Source organism: Miniopterus schreibersii, assembly GCF_964146895.1.
Source record: "Miniopterus schreibersii genome assembly, chromosome: 1".
NCBI lineage: Eukaryota > Metazoa > Chordata > Mammalia > Chiroptera > Miniopteridae > Miniopterus > Miniopterus schreibersii.
This window is the reverse complement of record NC_138101.1, coordinates 176,316,205-176,329,903: the sequence shown is the minus strand read 5'-3', so window position 1 is coordinate 176,329,903 and position 13,699 is coordinate 176,316,205. Positions and strand designations below refer to the sequence as shown.

The 13,699-nt window shown below is 33.5% G+C and overlaps 1 protein-coding gene across 6 annotated transcripts in view; it reads right to left on the bottom strand.

The window, feature by feature from the left end:
* GPHN (gephyrin) overlaps positions 1-13,699 on the bottom strand; it is a 352,065-nt gene that overhangs the window by 155,103 nt on the left and 183,263 nt on the right. For 3 of the 6 annotated variants that reach the window (XM_081136828.1, XM_081136829.1, XM_081136831.1), the window contains exons 7-9: positions 11,853-12,125; positions 10,487-10,594; positions 1,489-1,623 (exon numbers count right to left, since the gene is read on the bottom strand). In XM_081136828.1, the coding sequence (XP_080992954.1) occupies positions 1,489-1,623; positions 10,487-10,594; positions 11,853-12,125 (516 nt within the window). The remainder of the gene's footprint in view (positions 1-1,488; positions 1,624-10,486; positions 10,595-11,852; positions 12,126-13,699) is intronic. The other 3 variants (XM_081136830.1, XM_081136832.1, XM_081136833.1) reach the window with 1 other exon arrangement.

The following is a 13,699-nucleotide window of genomic DNA, read 5'->3' as shown; positions in this document are numbered from 1 at the left end:
ATTAAATTATGCTTAAAATATTTATGTTCACAGTATATTGTTAAGGGGAAAAATAAAATGCTGTGTCTTGGATGGTTCTGTATTCCCAAGATTTGGATCTTAACATTTGGTGAATGGCTAAACATTAATAGTGACCTTAACTTTCAGCTTTAATTATTTCCCAGACTTTATAAGTGATACAACTTGTACAATTAGAATTTAATTCAGTTGAACAAAAAATTATTTTGTTTAAAAAATTTTAAAGACATGGATGAGATTCATATATCCAATTTTAGTCTAGAGACCACAATGTTTTTATTCAGTTGAAGATGTAGCTGACTGGTATCCAAATAGCATTAACATACATTTTATGTCTAGAATGTTCTTATAATTTTTCTTCACCGAAGATTTAGGACCTCAGTGTTTTTAAACTATAAAATTAATACCAATTATTTTTGTTACAAGTCTAAAAACAAGGATATACAACACTAACACTCTGAAGACTTTGCTGAGAAGGTTGTACCACGGAATGTAAAAGCAACTGCACTACATATATCAAGAACTGCTTGAAATAGCTTTAGTTAAATCCAATTATAACATTAATAAATTCAGAGAAGTTGGAATTAAGGAAGACAGCTATATAAATCCTTAAATTTGATGACAGACAAAAATTTGAAAAATTATCTGCAGAACCCTAAAATAAATTCAGTGTATAGCCTGATATCTAACACCATACCCTATTAAATAAGAAGAAATTTTACTCTTAACCTTTTGATGCCAATATTGGATGCATTCCATAGAAAACTAGATAGCACAAATGACTGACTTAACCAGGGAGGGGACATTCCAGTCACAGCCATAATTAAGTTTGGCTACTTAATTTACTATATACATGAAGATGTTAGGCAGCAAATAAATGTCTAATACTTATTTTCCCCATACTTGGGAAAATTATAAAAAGTAAATACTAAGATACCTCTTCCCTCCCCCAAAGGTTGGCATTAAAACTTTCTTTCTAATTAATTTAGATGTGTTTCCAAATATTAGGCAGCAACATTCCAAGTTGAATATGTTTGAAAAAATTTGGAATGATACTAGAGCAGGGAGCTATACCCCAGCCTGGACAGGTTGAAAAAACACACCCTTTGGTAACATTATTTTATTTTGGCCAGAAATGCATTGATCTTCTGCATAAACATGTAACTCCACATCTATACTGATGAGTATGCTAAGAAAATAAAAAGTTTACAACAAATAACAGGAGCTACAGAAAGTGATACCTGTAGCTGTGATGTAGAAGTAGATGTTTTGCCTGTAATTTTTATTGTCCTACTGTTGGCCTAGTATGACAATTTGTGAAACAGTAGGTGGTAACTATCTTACAGTCCATTAATTTTATTAATCATTGTATTATCAAGCATGCAATCCGACCTTGACAAGCAGAAGGAAATATTGGTTAGTTTTCCCAGAATCACATAGTAGACTACAGTGCCAAGGAACTGTACTTACTTTTGGTGTTGGGCAGGAAGCTGTAGAAAGGCGAGATGTAGCCTGAGCACGAGGCGATTCCGAAGGAGTAGTGCTGAGGGAAGCTGTGTCTCGTGGGAGCACCTGAACACCACGAGAAATTATGGAGTCTGGAATCTGAATAACGGAAATAAACATGGTTTAATACTCTAAAAATATTAACATCAAGTAAAATCAATACCCACATCTAACTTCTCTTTTGGACAAGGGCATTCTTTCCAGCTCAGAGCTCATGTATTTCTTCTCATGTACTGTTAGTTATAAATGCATCCAACAATTTGGGATAGAACAAAAACCTTCAGATTTAAAATATTTCCCCTGGCCCAAACATTTCATTAATCTTTTTTATGAGTGTTTGGCACTCACATTCCAACTCTGCCATTTAATAGTTACGCACTTCCCAGACACTTTCAATTTCTCTTTCAGATCCACTTTCCATCTCCCTCACTCCCTGCTCTAGGCCGACCTGTACAGATAGAATCAACAAGCTATCTCATGCTCTCTGGTTTCCAGTTGGGTTCAGCCAATGGGAGGCACTGTCAGGAAACTGAAGGGCTGGAGGAAAGTAAGGTACGGTACTTATTCCTCTGGCTTCTTCTTTATCAGGTTACCATAGGTTGGCTAGGACCATAGCCCCTGGTCAGATGATACTTGCTTATAGCTCTTTTCTGGATTCCAGTAGCAGCTCCTTCTCTTTGCCCCATTAGGACTAGGAAAATTATTGGTTTCCACTATTACTAGTCCCAGGGCACTGCAATATGCCTGGATGCTTTCCGTAAAACTGTCCTGTCCAAACTTTTGTAAGTACCATAGTCCTTCATTAAACTCTTCCCAACTATCCATTTAAGTATGTTATGACTTCTCCTGGGATGCTGATGAATATATTTTTCTTTTTTTAATTTGAGAAGAAATTAGTTTTATTCATACCAGAGGAATGTATTTTTCTAATTGCCATTTCCTTTATCTAAAAAATGAAGATAATTATAGCATCTATCCCACTGGATTACTGCTGAGGGTTAAATAAAATAGGGTATATAAATTATCTAGCACTTCCAAGTAGTAAACACTTAATAAATGTTGACTATTATTATTGTTATTATTATATTATTCCAAACTTGATGTAATTGAGAATCACCATTCTAAAAATATACAAACATAAGGACAAATAATGTGAATTATTTATTTTTAAAATATTAATATTTATGTTGATTATAAAATTTATTACTTGGAGCTATGCATAATTTAGTTCATGTCGTGGGCTACTACTAATGGTGTAGGTCTTCTAATATCAAAGTGAGAACGTGACCACTTTCAAGTTTTGTGCACAATATGGGAAAAACATGATAAAAAATGCAATGTACATTCAATCAACAAATATCACATACTATGTGAAAAGAAGGAAGAGGTAGCCAGACTTTGTGACTAGAAAGGTGCTACTGATCTTATGTATCATCTCTTTCTCACAAAGGACATAATACTATTTTCAAAGAAGCTCTTTTATTTAGTTTCCATACCAACATCCTCAATAACAATGGTACTGCCACTATTTCAAGGCTTAACAATTTATGTGATTCATGAAAAATATCCCCATAACTTGGAAGAAATGCAATGGGAATTTTAAGAAGAAAAATGGCTCCATCTGCCAGTACATTTGAGTACTAAATTTCAAAAAATACTTTAAAGAAATTGAGATAGTCTAATTTAGAAGAGCTATATGTTGCCACTTATGCATAATAAAAAGGTCATGTATTGGAAACAATATCAAATGCCCCTATTATATACTTCACATGGCATCATGTTCCTCTCCTTCATAGCAATTACCACACTTATACTACATTATACGTGTGATAGTTTGATCAAAGTCTAGCTCCCATACTAGAATGCATTGTAATGATGGAACCATGTTTTTGCTACTATGGGTGTCCAGTACCGAATGAAATACCTACATAAAGTTGTATGTATGTGTGATATATATATTTCCAGACTTACACACATTCACGTACACACACATCTCTCTTTCTCCTCTCTGTGTATGAATGTAAAGAAACCAGTAAGATATTTGAGGGGGAAGACAGGTTTACATTTTGGTGTATATACTTTTGAGTTAATAGTCTGGAAATACCCAGTGAGCTATTAGAAACATGAGACTGCAGCTTAGGAAAGAGTTAGGGACTGGATATATACTTTGGGAATTATCAATGGAGGTGGTAGATGCGGTCATGCAAATTTTCAAATCACCTAAGGAGAGTATATCAGAGAACAAAAGCTAATGGTTGAGAATTCTAGGTGATATTCATATTAAGGGGATAACAGAAGAAAAAGAATTGGGGGGAAAATCTGTAAAAGAAATGAACATACATCCTATTTTTCCTTGAACAAGCTAGGTTTATATCTATTATCCTGGCTCAATTATTAAACAGCACATCTTTTTACTTTCAGAAGTATTTCAGTTTGGAAGATAAATTATTTCATATTCCTCTTTTTAAGAAACTGCTAGAAACATAAGAGGAAAATCAAGAAAGAGTGAACATAAAAGAAGTAAAAAGAGAATAAACTTTCAAGGAGAGGTAAAAAATGATATAAATATTGGAGAAATAGGAGTAGGATGAGAGTTAAAAAGAAGCCATTAGATCTATCAATTAAAGAAGTTATCAGTAAAGTAAAAAGAGTGAAAATGAGTTGAGGAAGCAAGGAAGGATGATAAAATAAGGTAATTTGTGGGAAAAGAAGATAGACATTCACTATTATTCTTTTCTTTGATGCTTGGAGTAAAGATCTATTGATGAGAAAACAGGGAAGTAGAGATAGGAAAGAGAACTTTGGAAGAGTCATAAAAATATAGATAAATGCATTGAAATGAATGAGCATGGAAGACAACTAAGGATTTGGCAAAGGAATTATCGACCATTATTGTGGATCCAGTCAATATTGGCAACCATAAATTTGCAATTTCATTATGTAGCCTGGAAATAAATTTTCAATCCATCTCAAAAAAAGAAACTTATGCTAGAGATAGCAACTTAAAAGTTAATTGCACAAATATGGCTGTGGAAGCTACATAAACAGATGAGATCATAAAGACAAAGATCATATTGACACACAGAGACTGAAAGTAAAGGGATGGAAAAAAATATTTCATGAAAATGAAAACAAACAGAAAAGCTGAGGTAGCAATACTTATACGGATAAAAGAGAATTTAAAACAAAGGCTAAAACAAGAGACAAAGAAGGATCCAGCAATTCCATTTTTGGGTATTTATCTGAAGAAACCCAAAACAGTAAATAGAAAAGACATTTGCATCCCTATATTAATTGCAGCATTATTTACAATAGTCAAAATATGGAAGCAACTTCAATGTCCATGAATGGATAAAGAAGTAGTGCATATATACAATGTAATATGTCTAAGCCATAAAAAAGAATAAAATCTTGCCATCTGCAACAACACAGATGAGTGAATTAAGTCTTAGCAAATAAGATAGCACCATATAATTTCACTTATACATAGAATCTAAAAACAAAATAAACAAACAAGCAGAAGACAAACAGATTCATAGATACAAAGAACATTTTGATGGTTGCCAGATAGTAGCGGATTTGGGGTGACAGGTGAAAAAGGTAAAGGGGTTAACAAATACAAATTGGTAGTTACAGAATAGTCATGGAAATGTAAGGTACAGTAGCATAGGGAATACAGTCATTAATATTGTAATAACCAGATATGGTGTTAGTTGGGTACTAGATTTATTGGTGTGATCACTGTAAGTTATATAAATGTATAATCATTGGGTTGTACACCTAAAACTAATATAATAATGTACATCAACTGTAACTGAAAAAAGTTATTATAAGAAAACAACAGACCAAAACGTATGGGATACAGCAACAATAGTACTCAAAGTAAAGTAGCTGCAAAAATATACTTTAAAAAAGAAAGTTTCGAAAGAATAACATAACCTTTGACATTAAGTAACTAGGAAAAGGAGAGCAAATAAACCCAAAGCAAAGAGAAATAAATAATAAGGATTACAATGGAGACAAATAAAATAGAGAACAGAAAAACACTAGCAGAATCAACAAAAGCATAGTTGGTTTTCTGAAAATATCCACAGAATTGACAAACCTAGCTAAAGTTAGAATACCAAGAAAAAATAAGATAGAAAATAAAAATTATTAAATCAGGAATGAAAAGTGCAAACATTACTGATCTCACAGAAATGAAAAGGATTATAAGAGAAAACTATGACCAACTGTATGCCAACAAATTGGATAACCTACATGAAATAAACAAATTCTTATAAACACAGAAACTATCAAAACTGATTTAAGAGGAAATAGAAAATCTGGAATTGACATATAACAAGTAAAGAGACTGAAATAAGAAGGTGGTTCAAATGCATGTTAATCTTACCTATGTTCCATTTTTATTTTTTAATAAGGAGAATGTATTCATGTATTACTTAAAATGAAAAAAAAATTGAGTAATGAAAACCAGGCAAGAGATGATTTCAAAAATTCACAAGTGGTCAACACACTCATTAACTAGGGAAATGTAAAAGAATGAGCACAATGTCTTGCACACTGATGATACTTAATAATTATTTCCTTAATAATAAAGTAGTAAAAGCAGTCATTAACTTTGAAAATTACAACCTCTCTTTGAGATAGAAAGAAGGGAACAAAATATTAACTCAAAAAAATAGTTTAAGCAAAAAGAGCAGATGTTTAGCCCTGATGGTCTTTATTTTAATATAACAAGAAGCAAGAGTTGCCCTGGCAGGTGGCTCAGTTGGTTGGAGCATTGTCCCATACACCAAAAGGTTGCGTGTTTGATTCCTGGCTGGGTGTGTATGAGGGGCAAATGATCAATGTTTTTCTCTCACATTGATGTTTATCTTTCTCCCTCCCTCTCTCTAAAAATCAATAAAAACGTATCAGGTGAGGATTAAAAAAAAAAAAAGGAGCAAGAGCAGAGAACGGGAAATTAGGTGAAAAAAGGTTGAAGGTCTGTATCTCATTGATGTGTATAAAGGAGTCAATAAGGGATGAACCAAAGACTTGACAAGGAGTAGTGAGAATCCACCTAGAGTAAGCAGAATTTGTAGTGGGTTAAGTCAGTAAAAATGAGAAAGAGAAATGCCAAATCACTTCCAAAAGAAATAACATTCCTCTTTTTAGAGAACTAATCTGTATTCTTACTATCTTATGCAACTACAGGGAGAAAACAATTTGTCTTAGTTGATCTAAAACTCTCTGTAGATATGCAATTAAACAATAAAATTTTTTTCATTAAGGGAAATTGTAATGGGAATACATGCTTTCTTAGGAACTGTGCTGATTCTATCTATGTTGCTTTTACTGTCCTAAAGCTAATTTGACTGATTGGGGAAACACTTCTAAAATAAGAAATAGAGTAATACATCAAAATCAGAATTCACAGCCAAAGTATCATTTTCCTTTTTGAACTCTGTAGTCTTTTGAAATGCCAGTAAGAATACTAATAGTAAAAACATACACATTTGTATATGATTCAAGGGATTCATAAATAAGCATATATTACACTCTCTGAATCATTATTTTTACCACTTAATTTTTTTTCGTTCTGAAAATGGTTAAACTAACAGAAAAGTTTTAAGACTAATACAATAAAAGATCTCTCTGTTATTTGGATTTAATTTTGTGTAGCTAGTGAGCAAATTTATAATAATGGAGGCAGTCTCCCAAAGCAACTACATATGAAGAAGTATGGCTTCCATAGCCACAATTTGTCCATTGGTAAGGCTTTTGGAGTCCTTGTTAAACTTCGAGGTTAGTTCCATCATATGTACCCTCTCCTAATAACTTCTCTGCTTAGAAACCTTTATAGACATCTCAGTGTGCACTACAGGATCCGAATAATAAAAATAGATGACAGACGACTACCTAAATGGGTTCTTTTAGAAAATATACACTATGTATATTTCCAGAGCTTTGGTACTAATCCTTTAAATCTTTTCATTTTCATTTTTTAAATATATCTTTATTGATTTCAGAGAGAGGAAAGGAGAGGGAGAGAGAGATAGAAACATCAATGATGAGAGAGTCATTGATCGGCTGCAGCCCGCAACCTGGGTATGTGCCCTGACCGGGAATTGAACACTGATCTCCTGGATCCTAGGTGGACGCTCAACAGCTGAGCCACACCTGGCTGGGCTGGTACTAATCCTTTAAAAGCTACAACTAAGTATAATGAACATTTTACTAGAACAATGTATTTTGAGTTCAGTAAGGTATCTTCTGACAAGTCATAAAATTCTTGTGGACAAAAGAGACAAAGTGGGTTTTGATAACTACAAGAGAAGTACATGTTAGCTGGTTAGTAATTCTGGTAGTATGTACAATGGCCTATCCTAAAAAAAGTTCTATCAGTGACTTGCATGAATGCATGGTTAATATATCTGTAGGTGACAGAGCTGGAAAAGACAGGTAATATACTAAAAAAGACAGGCCAATATAGATTTAAAAAGATCTCCTCAGGCTAGACTGATCAGCTGAATGTAGCAAAGTGAAATTAAAAAAAAAATTAACTGATTTTTAGCAGAGGAAGGGAGAGGAAGAGAGAGAGAAACATCAATTGGCTGCCTCCAGCACAATCCCACTGGCGACTGAGCCGGCAACCTGAGCACATGCCCTGACCAGGAATCGAACTGGCAACCTTTCAGTGCATGGGATGATGCCCAACCAACTGAGGCACATCAACCAGGACGCAAAATGAAATTTAACAAGAATATGAAGACCTGAATTTAGATAAAAATCAATGATATAAAGAATCCACAAGAATTCATGATTCATATATATACACAATATGAAAATACACAATATGATTTTGCCTAGACAGTAATCATATAAGGTATGACCATAACCTATCTTTTTTATTAATGTAAAAATTTAAATATTCATATGAGTGTTTCTTTACAAGGATTATCTATACTTATTAAAATCACAGATGAGAAGTTGAACCTTACATCTTGAGTAATATGTTCCAAATATTAAGTGGTAAAGTCAGGGCTTATATCCAGCTTTTCTGATTTTAAGTTGCATAATTTTACATTATTCCACACTGCTTCACATGCCTTACAATGGGAACCAGCTGAGGGAAATTATGATTTTTCTCTCCAATAGGTAATTAGACGCTCCCTTTTGAAAACTAATTTTTAAATTTTACATTAGTAAAGCTTGTAAAACTCAGCCAAATAGTTCATAGAGATGCTGCAAATGACTGTTATTATGCAGAGATCTAAAACACTGACAATAAACCAGGGCATTCAGAACCACTTGAGGCTCATTGATGAAGTTAGTGACAGATAAGCATTCACATAGTTAATACAACTTCTTTAGGATCACTAAGAACATTAAAAACCTCCCTATTTTTTCTTTTTCATTATTTTCTATGGATGTTAGGTCTGAAGAACTAGAAAATTATACTCTTTGACTTATAGCTCTGATTATTATTTGTCAAAGGAAGCACAAAAGTGTAAGTCTACTTACAAAACTGAATTACCTGCCAAAAGACCATAACCACTACTTACAAAAGATTATTAAATATCATTTAATAATAATAAGTTCCTGATGATGCCATATGAGGACATCCAGTCAGAACACTTAAACAGCCATTTCAACTAGTTCCTCCAGAGAATGAAATCCTAGTAATAAAAGGAATCCATTGTATGTAATAATTAATTTCTCTTCCATGCAGCTAGGATGATACTAGTTATGTGAGATCTTTGAGAAAACTAAAAAAGAGACACTAAAATAATTTTCAGTGTAATAATATAAAACTCAGAATATAATAACTTAAAGTTTGGTTATGAATATAAAACTTACAAATACTTTATTTTGAAAACCAGGATTACTACAGTTTTTGTGGTTGTTTTATAAGATGAAAATATAAAAAATAGTCCTGCTTCAAGTATGGTATATTTTTGAATGTTTATAACAAAGCTATATCTGGAGAATTCACATACTGGTTGTCAACTGAAATTCGTTAGTAATTTTACTAATCAATATTTAAATTTTCTACTTGTCCTTTGACTAACCCATCTATTTCCAACCAGGTAGGGCTTGTTGAATATAAGGGTTAAAGTCTTCATTTTGGTAGTGTAACTCCCCAGAGACTACTGATACTAGCTCCCCTCCCACCCCTCCATATCCCCTTCCCCAAATTTTGAGTGTTTGTTCTTCCTATTTAAAGCCAAATTTTACTTTGGTACTTCTTTTCTCCTCTCAGTTTATATCCATATTAGGGACTGAGATAGATTTTTTTTTTTTTTTGCAGTCATAGTCTAAATTATCACTGTTTAGTCAGTTATATTTATCAGTTTAATCTTTCCTAGCCTGGCATTTTTTTTTTTTTGCAAACTATCATTCAGCCAGTGACTGAAAGAAGTGATATGTATCATTTAAAATTTCTATCTAAAGATTAGGAACTTCGGCATTTGTATCAAGACTCAACTCTAAATAGCTATAATGAGAACATAGTGAAGAAAAAAAAAAGATGTAAAATAATGAGCAAAAAAAAAACCCAAGGTTAATACAAATGAAATATTAGCTTGACCAATCTGTTTAGATGTTCAGACATAAGGTGAACCTCTTAAAGAAATTGCTTTAATTAAGTTGGGTAATTTATTTGAAATTATGTGATAAAACTGCTAAAGAAAAAAAATAACTTCTAAGCAATGAATTTCTTGGAAGTCATATAATGAAAGCTCATTGCCACATACTACAGAATCTTAATGGTATTAGAGTAGTGACAGGAGAAACTCTATTAAATTAAATTCCTTGATGAAATATGCTCAGTGGCACTTAGACTTTCACAAGAAGCACTGATGAAGATCCTTCTGAATAAAACACATCTTCCATAATATGTTATGGCCTACCTCCAAGGATAGGAGGTAGGTGGTATGCCTGCAAAATCATTAATGCAAAAGCCTCTTTGTCTTACCCGTTCATCTGCACTGCCTGTTGCATGATGGGAATAATTGATGAGACCAGGGATGGGCTGCTCACCGTGTGCCATGATAACAGCAGGACTGGTGTAGAATGGATGCTTCTAATGCACAACACATAACAACTATGAATATAGTGACAAGAAAACATGAAACTACACAAGCAAAATGACTGGAAAGGAAAAAAGGTGAAAACAAATGGAACAATGAAATGTCAAATCAGCTTAGATTTCAAATGCTGTAAGCTTTTTTCTTTTGAAATTGGTGGTATTTTTTACTCTTTTAATGAAGAGTAAAAGGGAAAGAACATATATTGATTTTTAAATGTATCCAATTCACCAATTAGTTCCATAAAAAGAAAACAAACTTCACACACAAATACTTATTGACCTTAAGTAAAAACTTAATGGATCATTAAATAGATCTGGAGATAAAATCATCTGGTCTTCAGTGAAAGGATCACCTACTGGTTGTCTGAATGGACACTTCAAAAGGATCTCTATGATCCTTTCTAATCTACATATTGTCAAAAAACCCTCTCATGCTATCCTCATAGCCAAAATATCTGGACAATCCATAAACTTTAGGAATTATTTTAGATAGCAATTAGATTTTCAATCTTTATGCTCTCAATCAATGAACAATCATTATTTTCCAGAAGTGATATGTTACTTTCTGAAGATTTTAAAGCACACCGGGTAGATTATACTAGGTATGGATAATAATGTAAATCATGTTCTGTGACTTTAAGATGACTTAATTTACTCAAGTACCTCATGGTACTCCCAGAATTTCCCCAAAAGAATTTTTAATACTTTGGTACTGTCCTAATAATATTACTTTATTAGATTAAAAATGCAAATACCTTATATCCATTTCCTCTCTACACCACTATGGTAATTTGTCATTATATTTAAATAACTGCTTAGTCAATTGCTGAAAACCATTATATTAAAAAATCTTTATTAATCTTTTTAACTAATCTCTTGAATCATCTAAGGTTTCCTACCTTCAGTTTGCTGTTCCTTTAAGAATTTGTGAATATTTGTTGTTTTGAATAAATGAACATTTTGTGTATTTATTATGACAACAAAAAATGACATCTCCAAAGAGTTCTTCAATGTCACATTGTTTGTCATTGCAGCTATTACTTCACTAGGTAACAGCAGTATCTTTAATGACTCAGAACTCAGAACAAGCTTCAGTGCCTTCAAGGATTCTACCTTGTCAAGGAAACATAGCTATAGTGTCATGAGTATACCAATTCTTTTTAAACTTATGGAATGATGGGATGAAAGAGGGATGAAATCTACATTTACCTTTGGGTCCTTTAGATCTTTGGGTCTCTCTCAGCAGACTTACCTTAGCAGCAATGGCTGCTGCAGTTATATGTGATGAAGAACTGTCCTCTGTTGAAGCAACACCACTGTCTTTCTTCTCTTCTTCTTCTTCCTCACATTGAACCCCTTTGTCTTCTGTCTGCTTATGGGGGCTAGTTGTGGGAGGAGGAGAAAGAGGAGGTGGTGGGGAAGGTAAATCTTCAAGTTCATCATGCACTTCCTTAACTTTTACAATGGCATCACGTAAAAGGTCAATGGCATGAGGTAGAGCTGGCAGTATGAACTGAAAGCATTCCTGTATGCAAGAGGAAGAAAAAAAAATGAAGATGAAGCACTCTTATAGGCATATAAAATGGTAGCAATCAAATTTATTTGTGATTTTGGATTTGTATTTCTCTGCACCAGTCTTAAGAATGAATCATATTTAAAGCATTATTGTTGAAATATGAAATATGAAGTAAGCATGGCATATATTACAGTATTCTCTGAAGAACTACAGTACTATATAGGCACTCAACATTTTTTTAAACAAATATTTCTATACAACTTTGGGGTTTAAAGATACATTATGGGAAAAGAAAAAGAGTTTTCACCTCTTTAATTAGAGCAGAGCACTAGAACTAACAAACCAGCTGAGGACTGAACTATTGTATTCAGAGATAGAAAGTTCTGACTACCATCATAAAGTATAGCTAGGCAACATTTGATATAAGTTTGTACAGAACACTGCATTAAAGTCAATGTAGTCTCCTGCTCACCTGCCCACTATTACCAATAATGCATCACCAAAAAGAGAATAGGTGAGAACTTTAACATTAGAATATAGGGCCAGATATGTTGGGGAATGTGTTTGGGCAGAAGTCCTTCTCTTTTACATTTAAAGTAACTTACCTTAAAATGTAAGATGTATCTTAAATTTATGGAGGGTTACTGGAATACATGAAAGAGTGTCCAATATTTTGACCTCTTTTTGTACAGCTCAATCACTTTACTGATAAAGACTGCATAGTAAAGACTTTAACCTTAACCAAAGAGAGGTCTGGCCTTTACCCTCAGATTTTAGGAGGTGATCTCTAGTTCCTTGGAATGTCATGCCTGATAGAAGTGTGTTTGTTTGCCTAGGGGCTTTAGCTACTGGACAGCCTAACACTGTGATCTATTATGAAGGCTTGGGGAAACATTATCAGTTTTGCCTCTGGAAGGAACTAGAGAGTAAAGGCATCAGTCTTCCCTCTGGAAAGGTCTAGGCTAAATGTCAGCTATGAGGACAATATGTGATCAAGTCCTAATAAAAACTCTGGACACCACAGGCAGAAGTGAGGGTACCTAGCTAGCAATACTCTGTACTGTTTCATATTATGGAGAGGTGGTAATGAGAGGATGACCAGAGTTCCTCATTTGGTACTCTCTTAGACTCTGTCCTATCTGTTTCTTCCCTTGGTTGATTTCAATCTGTATTCTTTCTGTGAGTCCTTTATTAAATTATTAAAACTGAGGATGGTTTTAGAAATCCCTTGAATTGCAATTGGTGTCAGAAGTGAGGACAGTCTTGTGAAGTGCTCCAACTGGTATTGGCTAACTTTTACAGTTGGCCAAAACTCAATACAGTTGGTATTCGAAGTGGGATTCACTAGAAAGACTCTGATGCATGAAACATGTGCTCTTGGAGGAGGAAGGAAGAGAGGGTGAGGAATAATGACTCTTTAGAGCCTGAATGAACACAGAGTCACCCACAGAATGGAAATGCAGCTGTGCTGCAATTACTTATTGAAGATAAGTTAGCAATGAAATTTTGAAATGAAAGATCCAACTCCTAAGGAGCTGTGTCATTGGATGCATAAATAAATGCAAAATAACAAGAAACAAGGT